This window comes from Cariama cristata, unplaced genomic scaffold (genome assembly GCF_000690535.1).
Source record: "Cariama cristata isolate BGI_N322 unplaced genomic scaffold, ASM69053v1 scaffold10549, whole genome shotgun sequence".
NCBI classification, from domain to species: domain Eukaryota; kingdom Metazoa; phylum Chordata; class Aves; order Cariamiformes; family Cariamidae; genus Cariama; species Cariama cristata.
In genome coordinates, this window is record NW_009637400.1 from 1 (window position 1) to 13,900 (window position 13,900).

Below are 13,900 nucleotides of genomic sequence, written 5' to 3' on the forward strand. Positions count from 1 at the left end.
AATCCCCAAACTCCCCCAAAACCAAAAAGCAAACAGTCAGGCTTCTGCTTTCTTCATTTTCCTTTCAAGCCCAAGGATGAGGTGCTCAGCCCCAGCTGGAGGTGCCACCCCCAGCCCCCTCCGTCCCCGCCCCGCCCGCCCCAGCCGCAGCACTGCAGGCAGACAAAAAGGCCAAACTCCTTTTAAAGCACTTTTTTTTTTTTCTTTTTTTTTTTTATTGATTTCATTGAAAACAGAACAAGAAAATGATCAGAGCCAAAAGACTGCTCCTTTAAAACTGTCAAAAACATTAACAGAAAAAAAAATAATAATAATAAACATGACGGCATTATGAATGTTCTAGAAGAGATGAACAAAAAAACCTGTTACTGCACTAATTACAGTATTTAAAGATATATGCAAAAAAAAAAAAAAAAATTAATGACCTGCCCAGCCACCACACAAAAGGTGATGGCAAATTTATTCACACTACAATACTAACAATTTAAAAAAAGTTTTGTTTTTTTTTCCTGCATTTTATACTAAAATCACTTTGTTCTTTTTATACAATTGATAGTTTATATTCACGTGGTGAGCAAAAATCACACCAGAATCAGCACCGTTTTGTTTTGTGGTTTCTTTTTGTTGTCGTTTTGTTTTTTTTGTGTTTTTTTTTTTTTTTTCTTTCTTTTTAATGCTAGTCCCCAATGTTTCGGTAATGGTAAAAAATAAACCAGTTTATTGAAACCTCATAGCATGTGGTTTAAAAATTAATCGAAGGTGCCCAGCGTTGCGAAAAGTGATGGGAACAGACGAGCTGGTGGCATCTGGGATCTTCTCGCCGTGACATGTCCTGTCTGCTGTTCGCCCCAGCCGACGGATGCGAGTCGAGGTTCTCTATAATATATATATCATTCATTTTATTTTTTAAAAAAGAAAAAAACTGTTTTTCTTAAGAAGTTAGTGTCTTGTACAATCCCCTTCAACCTTCCCTCTCTAAAACCACTAATGCAACAGGGCGAGGGAAATCCTTCCACGGACGAACCGAACACTGAGACAGTAACACGGCCAAGCGGCGCAGACAAGAGCTGGTTTGTAACGGAGAAAGCCCGGGAGGGAGCGGGGTCTTAGGGGAAGCGTCTCTGGGGGGCTCGCGAGAGAGCCAGGAACCAAAGGGATTGTAAGGACTCTGAGTTTCTTCTCATCAGAAGAGAAAAAAGCCGGTGGATTTGGTAACAAGGAAGGTATTTGTTAGAAATGCCCTCTAGCTCCTAGGGAAAGGCCCCACCGCAACGTCCTGCAAGATGCGGGAGAAACTCATGATTAAAAAAGAAGGAAAAAAAAAAAAAACACCAACCAAAAAACCAAACAAACCAACAAAAACCAACCAGCAGAACCTGCCCCGGGGCTGTGCCAAGCAAACCCAAACACCAGCACCTCCCTCTCCCTCCCCGCTCCCCCCAGCTGTTAAAAAGAAAGTCCCATCAAGTATTCAAAGTTTATTACAAGTGAACTGGAGATGACTTGGCATGAGCGATCCATTCAATTAACAATATTCGGAGGACGGGCAGCTCTCCCTTGGCTCTGACAACACTTAGCACATTAAGAGATGGAGGCCAGGACAGCTTGCATGGAAAAAAAAAAACCAAAAAAACGCAACAGCCACCCCTCCACACGCAACTGTGAAAACCAGCAGCTTTCCAGGACCAGGGAGGGGAGAACAACATCACGGAGGTGGGATTTGCTTTTACTTATTCCTCAAGTAACAGTCGGTGGCACAGCCCTAAGTGTCACGAACCCCTGGCTTTCCTTGAGTGGGTTGTTTGTGTTTGTTTTTTTTTTTTTTTTTCTTGTTTTTTTTTTTTTTTTTCGCTTTAAATGGAAATTCAGACAGTATGTGAACCTATAGGGTTAAAACAAGTCAGTCTCTGGGGAGCGGAGCCTCAAAAGGGGCCGGCTGCCGTGGCAGAGCTGGTATCGGGGAGCCCGTTTTCCTGCATGTCCTGGGACGAGGTGCTCGCCTGCCGCTGGGCCAGCGCTGAGCTCGAGTGTTTGCACTTGGGTGAACCGCACTGACAGCTGAAGTATTTGCCTTTGATGTCCCAGAACCTGTCTCCGTAGTCAAAGCTGCAAGAGAGAGACAGAGACGGGGTCAGTGTAAAGCAGCAGCACGCAGGAACAAAAAGGGATCGTGCATTGGCGCAAGATGCCAGGGTCAGCAATCCTCGGGTGCTGCCACAATCTGGGTTTCTGCAAAGCTTCAGGGGATGAAGCGCGCTTGCGGGATCCCCAGGGACACGGCCTGGGGAGTAAAGGGATGGAGTGATCCAGCTCAGGAGCAGCAGAGCTCTCATCCCTCTGCACTCCATCCTTCCCCGAGCAAGGCAGGGGCAGCCCCGGGGACAGCACCTACCCAATTTCTTCTCCGGCTTCTATGTGCCTCGTGCTGAAGAAGGCGATCCTGGGAAAGCGGAGGTCCTGATGCGACATGAAGACTCGCACCGGGATGAGGTTTGGCTCACAGAGGTGGTTTATAAAGCGGCTGATGTTGCCATAGAAACGGGCATCTATGCAGTACACCTCGCCGTCCTAGAGCAGAAACATTGCATCTTTCATTAGATGAGGTTGGGTTTAGTATTATTAATGCTACGTGTTTAAATAAAACAAATGACCCAACGATGGGTCGCTCCACAAATACCCTGGAGAGCATCAAGAACAACCAGGGCAGGACACCCACTGCGGGTTTAAAAGGCCTAAACACACGCACTCTTCTATTCCACAGTACCCTGAAAATACAGTTTTCTGCATGGCACTCTGCCCCTACAAGCCCAAAGACCTTTTAAAATGCCCCTGACGCTGGCTGGCACATCAGCTCTCCCCAGTCCTGCTCTGCCAGTTTGGCGTAGTGGGATTGATGTTTGGTGCAGACAGACATCTTCTGGGTAAAAGCCACTGGATACGGGAACAGGCATCTGTTCTGTCCTCTAATTGAACATGACAGCTAGGAAACACAAAGCCAGAGCCTCAAGAAAACACAGGTTTTTGCAGATAAAAGTGAAAGTGAGAACACAGAAATTCCCTTTCCAGAGAGGAGCAATATTTTGTTTTCCTTGAAAATAAAAGAACCCCCCTCAGGGCTTTTTTATTCCAGCAGAGAATGACTGTGCAAAGCAGAGACTTTAATTACAGAAGCTAATTTCAGTTGCAAAGAGGCCAAAAGCAAAAGGATCCATTAGCAGTGCTCAAACTCCCTCTTGGGCAAGCACCTTGCAATCGTTAATGGATGAGCTGTGCCAGATCACACCGCCCGGCTGGTGCAGGAGCCCAGGGAAGATGTCCCAACGACTGGGGCAAGCATCACCCCACATGGTCCCATATCACACACAGCGTTACCAGCTCTAATTTCAGTCGTAAGTAATTCCCGTCACCCCCTCACTTTTATCCATGGAAATGCCACGGTTGGTGAGGACAACATCACCCACTAGTGACCATCTGGAAAGAGCTGAGCTCTCCACCATGCAAGTCAAGATGTGCATCTCAAGAAAGGAACCTGCTGCCTTGACCAACACAGGCAGCATCCTCACTGTGAAGCTGCTGAGGAGGACAAGTCCCAAAGCAAACTGCTTCCCACCTTGCTAGGAGGGTATCAGGAACTGAGTCACACGGTGGCAACTGGAGAGGAAGAGGAGAAACCATGAACCTGCTCGGGGGTGAGGTGAGTCTCCTTCTCAAGAGTGGGAAGGCACTGAGGGTTCTTAGAAGGGAGGATGCCTGGAGAGAGCCCTTCTGGCCTGCAGGCAGGCAGGGGTCACACAGATCACAGAACTGATGAGGTTGGAAGAGACCTCTGGGATCACTGGGTCCAACCTTTGCCCTAATACCACCACGTCAACTAGACCATGGCACTAAGTGCCACGTCCAGTCTTTTCTTAAACACCTCCAGGGATGGGGACTCCACCACCTCCCTGGGCAGCCCGTTCCAGCCTCGACTGCTGCCTCTCCTCGACGGAGCACAGCAGGGCCAAGTGTGTGAGCAAGGACTGCAGAGGATGGGCCTGCGCGTGGGAAAGGGGTGGCTTAACACCAACAGAAAGCAACCACAGCAGCTAACACTCAACCTCATCTTTCCCAGAAATAGCTTGTTTTTTTCCAGCTCTCTAGTACAGAGACAAGAAAACTATCCCTTTAACCAGTGGGTGCTCAGAGAGCATCTGTTGTGCTACGTCCTCCTCCTAGAACCCAGCAATGGTACTAAATTTTGGCTGTTTGATATTTCTCCTTTTTCAGACGTGGACTTGGATGTGACTGCAGCACCTGGCACACTGAACGATTCACCATGCATGTTGCCTTGAGTGACAACTCAAGCAACAGGGACAATAGAAATGATGACCCAACCACTCTCTTTTCACTACAGCACAAACCCCTTCAGGTCACCCCTTCAAGACACACCAGGACCCCAAAGTTGACCCTCCCGGGATTGGGGTTCAAACCCTGAGTAACTTCCCATCACTCAGGAGGCCACAGGACCTGGCTGGTTCTGCCCTCCTCCACCTGGACCGATGGGTTTCTTTTAACGATCACTCAATCACTTGGTGCCTGGTTATCTACAGATCTCCTCTTTGAAGATGCCCTGAAAAAAGATGATGCTTTTGCCTGCACTTAAGTCACCCTCCTCACTTCACTGAAGGCTTCATAAGAGCAAACGCAGAGGTTCTCCCTCAAGGCAGTCCGCCAGGTAAGGACTAACCTAAAGGCAAGGCAAGGCCCAGGTGGGCTCTTGTTCATAAATGCACAAACCAGGTTGAAGGCTCTGCTGCTTTTCAACTTCTTAATTACAGCTTGACTCCACTGTTTTCAGACTGACTACAAGACTCGTTACTTATCTTTTTTCTGTTGTTGAACGTTTGTTGCTTAAAAAATGACAAGGCAAAAAAATAAAGCAAAGCTTCTTTGGCACTATGTGATGGCAGAAACAAGACAGAGACTGTTTTACAGCCTTCCTCGGAAGCCACCCCACTCCTCTGAGTCCCCAGCTCACCTTTCTCCTCCTCTCCTTTCCCAAGGAAAGTCTGAAGTGATGGCCTTGCTTAAAAGCTTTAGATCGCACTTTTCAAAGCAAGATTTCCGCTCTGAGACAGCCCTCCACAGAGCAGCGCAGAATAACTAGCAGCAGAACAAGCCTCAAGTCCCTGCCAGGGTAGCTGATGGATCCCTTTGTAAGTGAACGGAGGTTGTTTTGGGTTTTTTTTTTTCAGTCTTTCAGCTCATCTTTTTATGAAGAACTTACAAAGCTGCCAATCTACACAGCTGCAAGCCTGCATACACACACTTGAGTATCAAACTGAACAACTGAACTCAGGGTACCAAACGGTTTTGACAGAAGAGCATCTGGCATCAAAACTGGTGTGGGCAGCACGTACCACGGTACCAGCGCTGCTGGGCTCGGTTACCATTTTAACAAGCCCTAAGCCTTACCTCAACCACTCTATGTTTTGACTAAAACACAGCGAGGATGTGGTCCTCCTCTTTGCAGGCTTTCAGATTGCGCTGTACATCAAGATGGAGACAAATATTCTCTTTGCTTTTTTGGAGAGGCAAGACCTTGGGTTTGTCTCGTTAGACACCTTCAGATACAGTACCTTGTTGTCAAGGTCGAAGAGGTAGGAGTCCTCTTCACGGACATCTGCCTCAGAATCGGATATCAGCTCACCAACGTACCTGTGGACAAACAGGAAAGGCAGAAATAAGATGCTCAGGCAATCACAAGCTTGGGTTTAAACATCTCTTTCTGGGAAGAGGGAAAGAAAGGGATACAGCCCAGCCACAGACGGCAACCCACAGCCTTAGCAGTGCGGGTCACCTCAGAGCTACCCGGGCAAACCGAGCTTTGCCAACTTAGAGCAGCTAAACTCTGGCTCCAAACTCTGTCTTTTCAAGGCAATGCTTTTAATATTGAAAATGGAGTCTTACTTCCAACAAAATTTACTTTTTTCTGAGGACTACGTTTCCTTTTGCAAATCTCTTTGTTGGTCAGGTTCAACACATTAATCCAATTCTCCTTATGTTCACTGTCAGACTCATGCCCTGGCTTTCCTATACAGCACCGCAGTTCTTGTGCTGTTTACATCCCAAAGCAAAGTGTTTATGTCTGTCCTTCCTATATTTTCCAGGGTATTTTGACCGATTACTTAGGCTACATACCTTAAAAAGGTTTGTTTTAAAAGGCTTAGGTCTAACCTAACCTGGCAGGATCCCTGGAAGGATCTAGGTTTCTTTCTCAGTCCCTCTCTAACCAGAATAAATCAGAGCTGTGAGCCCAGTAACCGTGACCTTGTCAAACCAGGTGCAAGGCAGATTACGACCAGGTCCTCTGAGCACTGCAAGGCACGTGCTGCTTGGCCTGGCTTGCTGAGAAGGACTAAATACACACATCGCCTTCACAGCCCAGACAGATGCTGGCTTTGATGCAAACCCCCTTGCTGCAGAAGTCCCTGCACTGATGTTCCCACATTTGTCTCCCTGTCTCCATCTTAAACAGTTTTGGACTGTCAAGGTTCAACATTTCCTGCCCTGACCTGCTTGCAATCCAAGTAAGAGACACAAGAGGAGAGGAACTGAGCCAGAGGGAGAATACAAGAAAGAAGCAAGAGTACAGTAGAGTCCGGTACGTTAAGTCTTCCCAGCCTGCAATGCAATGCTAATTAATTATAAGCAAAGGATTCACAATACGAATAAATCTTCTTCACAGCATCAACAGAGACTTCCGTGATCAGCAGCCATTATCACAGCATTCCTCTGCAGCTCTGAAGGCATTTTCAAAGCGTTAACCAACCGTATCCATTTCCCCCTGTGGCTCACGGCAGCATTTAACTCCAGGGCTGGGGAAGAGGAAAGCCACAAAACATTAACCTGGAGAGGACCCATAGACTCCGTGAGAAGGGATCGTTTGGCTGCAGTTCCCAAATCTGAGTGATCTGGCCAAGTTGCTCTGCCAGAGCAGGAGGCTGCCGTCGCTTGTTTTCCTCCTGTTTGCCCCCACTGCATCTTGTTATTTATTAAGGGCTCTTGTAAGGCTATGGCATTACTGGAAATCACACGCTCATCGGTGACCTAAAGCAATAGGAAGATGACGGCCAGAGAGGGAGAGAAATTGCTGTAGCATGGCACAGCGGCCAGCGGCAGCTGAGAAACAGCTGAATAATGCTGCACGGAGAGGCACGCTGCTGAGGGACAGCCACTTCAGGTTTGCACCTCAGTGAAACAAAAAAACACAATCTAATTAAAAATTGTTCTTTTGATGTTCCTTTAAACACTATTCCTCTAACTCATTTCCTTTCCAGGACTGCTTACAGATACAAATGGTTCCCTAATTTCCCAGGTCCAAAGTTATGGAAGGATGTGCAAAAGGTGCATGTTCCTACCCAAAAAAGGACAGGAGCACCAGCCCCTTCATTTAAGAACTCCAAAGTCAAGCCAGCCTCTTTCTTCTCAGCAAGATGTTCAGCACACTGATGGCAAGTAACTACATCTCGGCATCTACACTGCCACTCATCACCACAAGATCAGAGCACACTCCATGCTAAAATCAAGAGCAACACGAAGACCCTAGCAAAGGCTCCAGCGTTTTCCATGAGGTGTGGGAGACAGGATGCCTGGGGCTTCTCTGGCTGAAGGTGCGGCTAAAATACCTGGCTCGATGCCCAGAGCATCACTGTTTTATACAGAAATTAAATATTTGAAAACCACGTAATGGACATGCGCTGAAAAGAACAGACCATATCCTCACAAACCTCTGGTTTCTGCATCCCACCAATTCACACTCTCTCTAATAAAGACCCTTAACCAGCTGTGCCATTTCCAGAATGAGCAGTTACACCATCTACCAAGCCAGCACGAACAGAGCAGATTCAAGACAAGCCACAGCACCGTGAGCACAGGCTGAGCAACAGCAACTTCTGAGCAGTGACAAATTCAGAGGCCAGGGAGAAACCTGCACACGAGCACACTCCTGAGCATCTGTGAGTGGAGGAGCCTAAAATCCCTGTGGGAGCCCAACGGGGCAGGGAGGATAACACTGCTCCATGTCCCCTCGTTAAGCTGCTGCTTCCAGGACTGCACTGAAGGTACCAGAGGCTGTTAGTAGGAGAGTCTGGAGCACGTGAAGGGTCTGGAGCAGGTGAAGGGTCTGGGGAGCCCTGGAGACAACAGCAGGAGGGCTGGCTGGCCACCATGCCGGCTGAGCCTTCCTCCCAGCTGCCAAACTGCTCCGAGCGCTGTTAAATGCTCCCTGCAGAAGCTGCCGAGGGCTGCCAGAGGGACAGCCTGAACGCAGAAATAGAAAGGGAAACCGTTTTTGGAGTAATTACAGAGAAAAGTTGAAAGGTACCTGGGGTACAGAGCAGGCCGAAAAGCAGTACGTGCGTAAGAAAGGCATTTACACACAGAGACAGTCAGGACCGGCAGACTTTTGCAAAATAAAAGTGTTGTGAGAATTATTCAAGATTTGCCCCCCATGTGGGCATATGTAAAAAATCATGGAATAACAGTCATCCTTACACCAATACAACTATCATCCTTCCAAAGCAAGAGTCATAACAGCTGTAGAAAGCGACTACCCGCTCAGGGCTCTAATCCAGACGTTTGATGCAAAATGCTCTTCCAGAAGAGCTGATCCCAGGAGCCGCAGTGTGCAAGCAGCCCCTGAGCACTGCTGGCACCGGGGCTTCTTTGCCAGAGATGAGGAAAAGAAGAAACCAAGTCTACAGGTTGCCCATAAAGAATCACAGGAAGGACATCAGTGCAGCTGGCTTGAGGACACGAGGACTGCGAGTTGGTGAGTTGAGCAAATAACGTGTGTGTATGTGTGTGAGAGAGTGATGAAGACAAGGAGGAATGTGCATGGGCAAGACATAAATTAGCTCAGCTTTTTAGTATGCAGCTCATTTAGATAATGAAGAAGATAGTGCCTACCACTGAAGCCGCGTCAGCAGCTCCTGGCAAGGGTGGAGGGAAGAGTTAAGCACGGTTGTGGTATCTGCACCCCATCAGTTCGGATGTGCTCTACAACGCACCCGGCTGTGTTAATTACACCGTCACGCAGGGCTGCCCCATTTCCTTGGGCCGCCTGTTCACCACTGCTTATTCCTCTTGTGTGTTAGCATTTCAGTAGGATTCAGTATAAAGTCAGCGCCTCCTTTTCTTTGGGAGCAGTTTACTCCCAGGCTCTGGCTCATCTCTGGGCACTGAACCAAATGTCGTGGTTTAACCCCAGCCAGTAATTCAGCCCCATGCAGCCGCTCGCTCACTCCCCCCCAGTGGGTTTGGGGAGAGAATGGGAAGGGTAAAAGTGAGAAAACCCGTGGCTTGAGATAAAGACAGTTTAATAGGGAAAGCAAAAGCCACGCACGCAAGCAAAGCAAACCAAGGAATTCATTCCCCACTGCCCAGGGGCAGGCTGGTGTTCAGCCATCTCCAGGACAGCAGGGCTCCATCACACCTAACGGTGACTTGGGAAGCCAAATGCCATCACTCCCAACATCCCCCCCTTCCTTCTTCTTCCCCTAGCTGTATACACTGAGCATGACGTCATACGGTATGGGATATCCCTTGGGTCATTGGGGTCAGCTGTCCCAGCCGTGTCCCCTCCCAACTCCTTGTGCCCCCCCCCAGCCTCCTCGCTGGTGGGGTGGGGTGAGGAGCAGAAAAGGCCTTGGCTCTGTGCAAGCCCTGCTCAGCAGTAACGAAAACATCCCTGGGTTATCAGCACTGTTTGGGTCACAAATCCAAACCACAGCCCCATACCAGCTACTGTGAAGAAAAGTAACTCTGCCCCAGCCAAAACCAGCACACTACAGCACAGGGACCTTTAGTACTTACAGAAAGCCCCACCTGAAGACAGACTTGAGACACTCCCCACAAACAGCAGTTTTAAGCTTTACCTCTGAAAAAACATTTTATCACGTGGCTGCTCCTAACACAGAAGAAATATTTGGCCAATTCACTGCAGATTTATCTTTTCCTTTTTTTTTTTTTTTAAATTCTGCAATAATCTTCCCCAAACCCCCACTCCAATTCTATAAAACATCAATAACCAGTTCTAAAAAACCCCAGCACCTATTTCCATGAAGGGCACAAGTCCAACCTTACTCAGAAGGTCTTAACTCATTGTAGTATTGTAATGAAGAAAACACTTTCCAAAATATTTAATAAGGTACCACTTTAAAGCCTAAAAACCATGGGGTTCGATGGCAGTTTTTTCACTTGACGTAAATCTGAACATTTCTGTTCTTAAGTACTTTATTGAATCAGGGCCGAAATATGTTCTTAACGCCAAGTGCTTTACTGTTTTGCTGTATCAGACTAAAGCCAGAGCTGTGACACTGGAAAACCTCTTTAGAAGTCCGTATTGAAACAGAAAAAGATCTGATACAAAAAGTTGTTCCAAATTGCCTTGGCCTTAAGTGTCCCATATCCATGGTGATCACGTGAGTTGAGTACAACTCAAATGCATTTTTCCCCCATCACTTGTGTTTCAGACGGGTAAGAGAGCTGAGCACAGATCCCAGCATGATGGAGAGGGGTGGAGAAAGCTCCACACTATGAGGAAAAGGACAAACAGAGCAGGAAATGGAGTCAGGAAACCTCTGACTGAGGGCAAGCAGCTCGGCTTGATGTCAATTTGATTTGCGTGAAAACCTCTCCTTAGAGAGGAGCAAACCACCCTGGCCCTCGGGAAGCGATGCACTTGCATGAGCTAATGAAAGCTGAATAACTTACTCGCACACAAAGGTTCCCAGTGGAATGTCTTGCATTGTTCGCACACCCCAGCCCATCTTTTGTGTCCGATAAAGCTGCAATCGAGTCCTAGAAAAGAAGGAACGAAGCCACTTTAATGGCAGCACTCTGCAGAAAGACAACAAATTTTCATAGAGAGACGAACAAAAAAGCCAGCAATCTTCCATCACCACAAACTCAAAGAGGGACGGGTACCCATCAACCCCTTCTCCCGGCCCAGTTGCACCTTGCAAGGTGCATACCTAGGGACCGGGGGTTGTGGGGCTGGATGCTCTGTGCGGTTACACTGTTGACGATTTACACGTAGGATACCAGAATCCAACTACCAGCATTTCTCTTCCCTTCCATGCACACACCCTGCACTCCAGAGAAGGCAAGGAAGGTGGAAGGGGACTTAAGGCAGTGTAGCTCTGCAGGGAAGGGTACTGCAGGGGGAAGGCAGGGAGCTTATGGTGAATTAAGAACACCTTGAACTAAGTGCTCTGATCCCTTTGCCCTCTGCTGAGGCCAGTGCATTTAGCAACTCCATCATATCCAGCTCCCTGGCTGAAAGACAAGGAAGAAACGCTGCAACTTGAAACTTCTTGGTGTAATAGCTGCTCTGTGGAATTTTACTGATGGAGTTTATAGGCAGAGAAACAATCCTGTAAGTCATTCTGCCTCCTGCTCAGCCAGAACTTGAGTTAAGTGCAGGATGAACCATCTCCAGGGCTAGGGAAGGCTCAGTGTCCCTGCGGGAACCAAAACCCACTCTCAGCAATGCTGTTATCGGAATAAGGAGAAATCCGATGCTCACCTTAACCTCACTCTGTTGCTTTTCCCAGTACTTCTCTTCCCCCCACCCATTCCCTCCTTGCACCGTCAGCTCAAATCAGGGGCTGTGCATTTTCTCATATTTGATCACAGCTCCTGAAGCCTTCTCGAGGGCAAAACACAACGTCACGAGAACGATCACTCTCAGAGAAACCAGTTATAACACTGTACTTCAAGTTTGAGGAAGCTCCCGCGTGTTTTGCCTCGTCCATCACAGCAGAGCAGAGAGCCAAGCTCAGGTTCAGGCTCTGCTGTCGGGGCCGACACCGGCAGCAGCAGGACCACAGCTCCGACCTCAGCTTCCCGGCTTAGCTGGGTCAGCCTTCCAGATGGAAACGTGTGTGCTGCTGAGCGGAGTTAATTTGGAGCAAATTTGATAAAGGAAGAACTGAAAACGGAGCAGGAGCACCCATGTGTCGCGCTGCAGCCCAAACGCAGGAGCTCTCCTCTGCTGCCTCCCCAGGGACCTCAAGCACAGCTCTGCCAAGCACCTGTCCTTACTGCCAGCTTCCCGACACAGCTGCTCCCCCAGGCTCATGGTTGGGTTTCCAATGCTTCCCATCTTTCAGAAAAACACTTTAGCAAGGCAAAAATGCAAAAGCAACAGCTCTAGCTGTACAGCTCCTAAATAAACACCCACGTAGACACCGGAGCTCTGGAGCTTGGCAGGGAAAACCAGAGAGAGGTAAAGTTCTGTGGAAATGCACTGAGCTTTTTCCTAACTTATTTTTAACATTGCAAAATGTCATTGAAACTACAAAGCTTGCAAAAAAGTGTTGCCAGTACTACAAAAAAATTGCAAAAGTCTTTTTTCCAGTGGGATTCCTTTGAACTTAGTGCAGTGGCAAACTTCTCCATAGCACAGGTCCAAAACAAATCATTTCCATTTTTGGCCTGCCACCGAAATCCTAATGGCCTAACCTGCAGCACCGAGGCCAACAGGTATTTAGGTATCCAATTCAGGAGCAGTCATGCCAATAACTTGGAAATTTTAAGCAGCCAAGTCTGGGCATGCTGGCCTATATTTATAATCTAGACTGGTAACTTAGATCTTCTAAATTAAGGCTTTGCAGTTTCTGTTGCTGTTGTTTTCTTCACAGATCTCCACCTGAAAAGTTACATCTAGGCTGTCCATTCAATCCGACAAGCCATATATATATTTTATGGTCAGGCTGATGAAAGAACACCGCAGTTCCCACCTGACAGTGACAGGGGCAGGGTGCAAGTATTAACTGAGCTCATCAACCTGCTGCTGCTTCATTCCCACCAGCAGCACACAGGAACCCGCTCGCATCCCACCACTGTGTGGTGGCACCTGCCCCAACTTCTGTCTCATCTTGGGAAGTCCTGGGTTTTTGTGGGTTTATGGGTGAGCTAAGACTAGAGGGCCAGAAAGCTCACGAGTTTGGTGTTGGTCTTGCCAAGACAAGCTGCGTTTGGATCCTCCTTCTCACCTGAGCCCATTCTGTACCACCCGGTTCCTACAGGTTCGCCAACACGAGCATGCATGGTTACACTCAAAGATCAGGGGTGGCTCAGCCATGTTGAACTCAGGCAGGAGTCGGCCGTCCTGAAGAGGAGAGGCATTCAAGACTGGGTTAGTTCTCTATTCCTGTGACCCCTCCAAACCAGAGGGTGGTCAACAGAAGAAATTCCCCCAAGTGTAAAAACAAGCCAGAGAACTCCAAGGTGGAGGCATGTCCCCATCTCCCCAAAACCAGCATCAGCCCCCAACTTCTGCAGTGGTTTTGCTCTACCCCGACAGTGGCACACTCACCACTATCACTCACAGCTGACAAACAGCAAGAGATTATCTAGACGTTTGCTGCCTGGCATCACCCTACACACCACCAAAAAAGAGGTCTTAAAAAAACTGGTGTGCATCATCATCGTTATCATTTTGCAGTGCTGGAGGGGAGAAGCGGATGCTTAGTCTGTCTCTGGAATAAAGCCTAAACTTCCAGAGTACAAGGCCAGTACACCCAAGTTCTGTGAACCACATTATCTTCCCAAATAACACTCCCAAAAAAGCTACAATTCAATTATTTACCAACCATATAGGAAGGAAGCGATAGACGCAGTTCATTATATTTAACAAACTTGGCTTTTCAGGCTTGAAAGATGTAATCAACTATTAATGTGTAAATAAAATGGCTACAAAGCAAAGAAAGATGCCAATACTCCCTCAAGAGAAACTCGCAAATTCACAGAACTTATGATCTTAGCAAAACCTGTCCAAATACTAACCTCAAAACCTCCCTGGAGGATTGAAACATACTTACCAAAAACAAACCAGGCTTCTGGCAATGTTGCA

General features: G+C 47.8%; 1 protein-coding gene across 1 annotated transcript in view; it reads right to left on the bottom strand.

Annotated features, from left to right (window-relative positions):
* Window positions 1-1,868: 1,868 nt before the first annotated feature.
* EHMT1 (euchromatic histone-lysine N-methyltransferase 1) overlaps window positions 1,869-13,900 on the bottom strand; it is a gene marked incomplete at its 5' end in the record, with an annotated part of 31,740 nt that continues 19,708 nt past the window's right edge. The window contains 5 exons of the mRNA XM_009708312.1: window positions 1,869-2,106; window positions 2,393-2,568; window positions 5,619-5,697; window positions 10,756-10,842; window positions 13,041-13,156. Coding sequence (XP_009706614.1) covers window positions 1,923-2,106; window positions 2,393-2,568; window positions 5,619-5,697; window positions 10,756-10,842; window positions 13,041-13,156 — 642 coding nt within the window. The remainder of the gene's footprint in view (window positions 2,107-2,392; window positions 2,569-5,618; window positions 5,698-10,755; window positions 10,843-13,040; window positions 13,157-13,900) is intronic.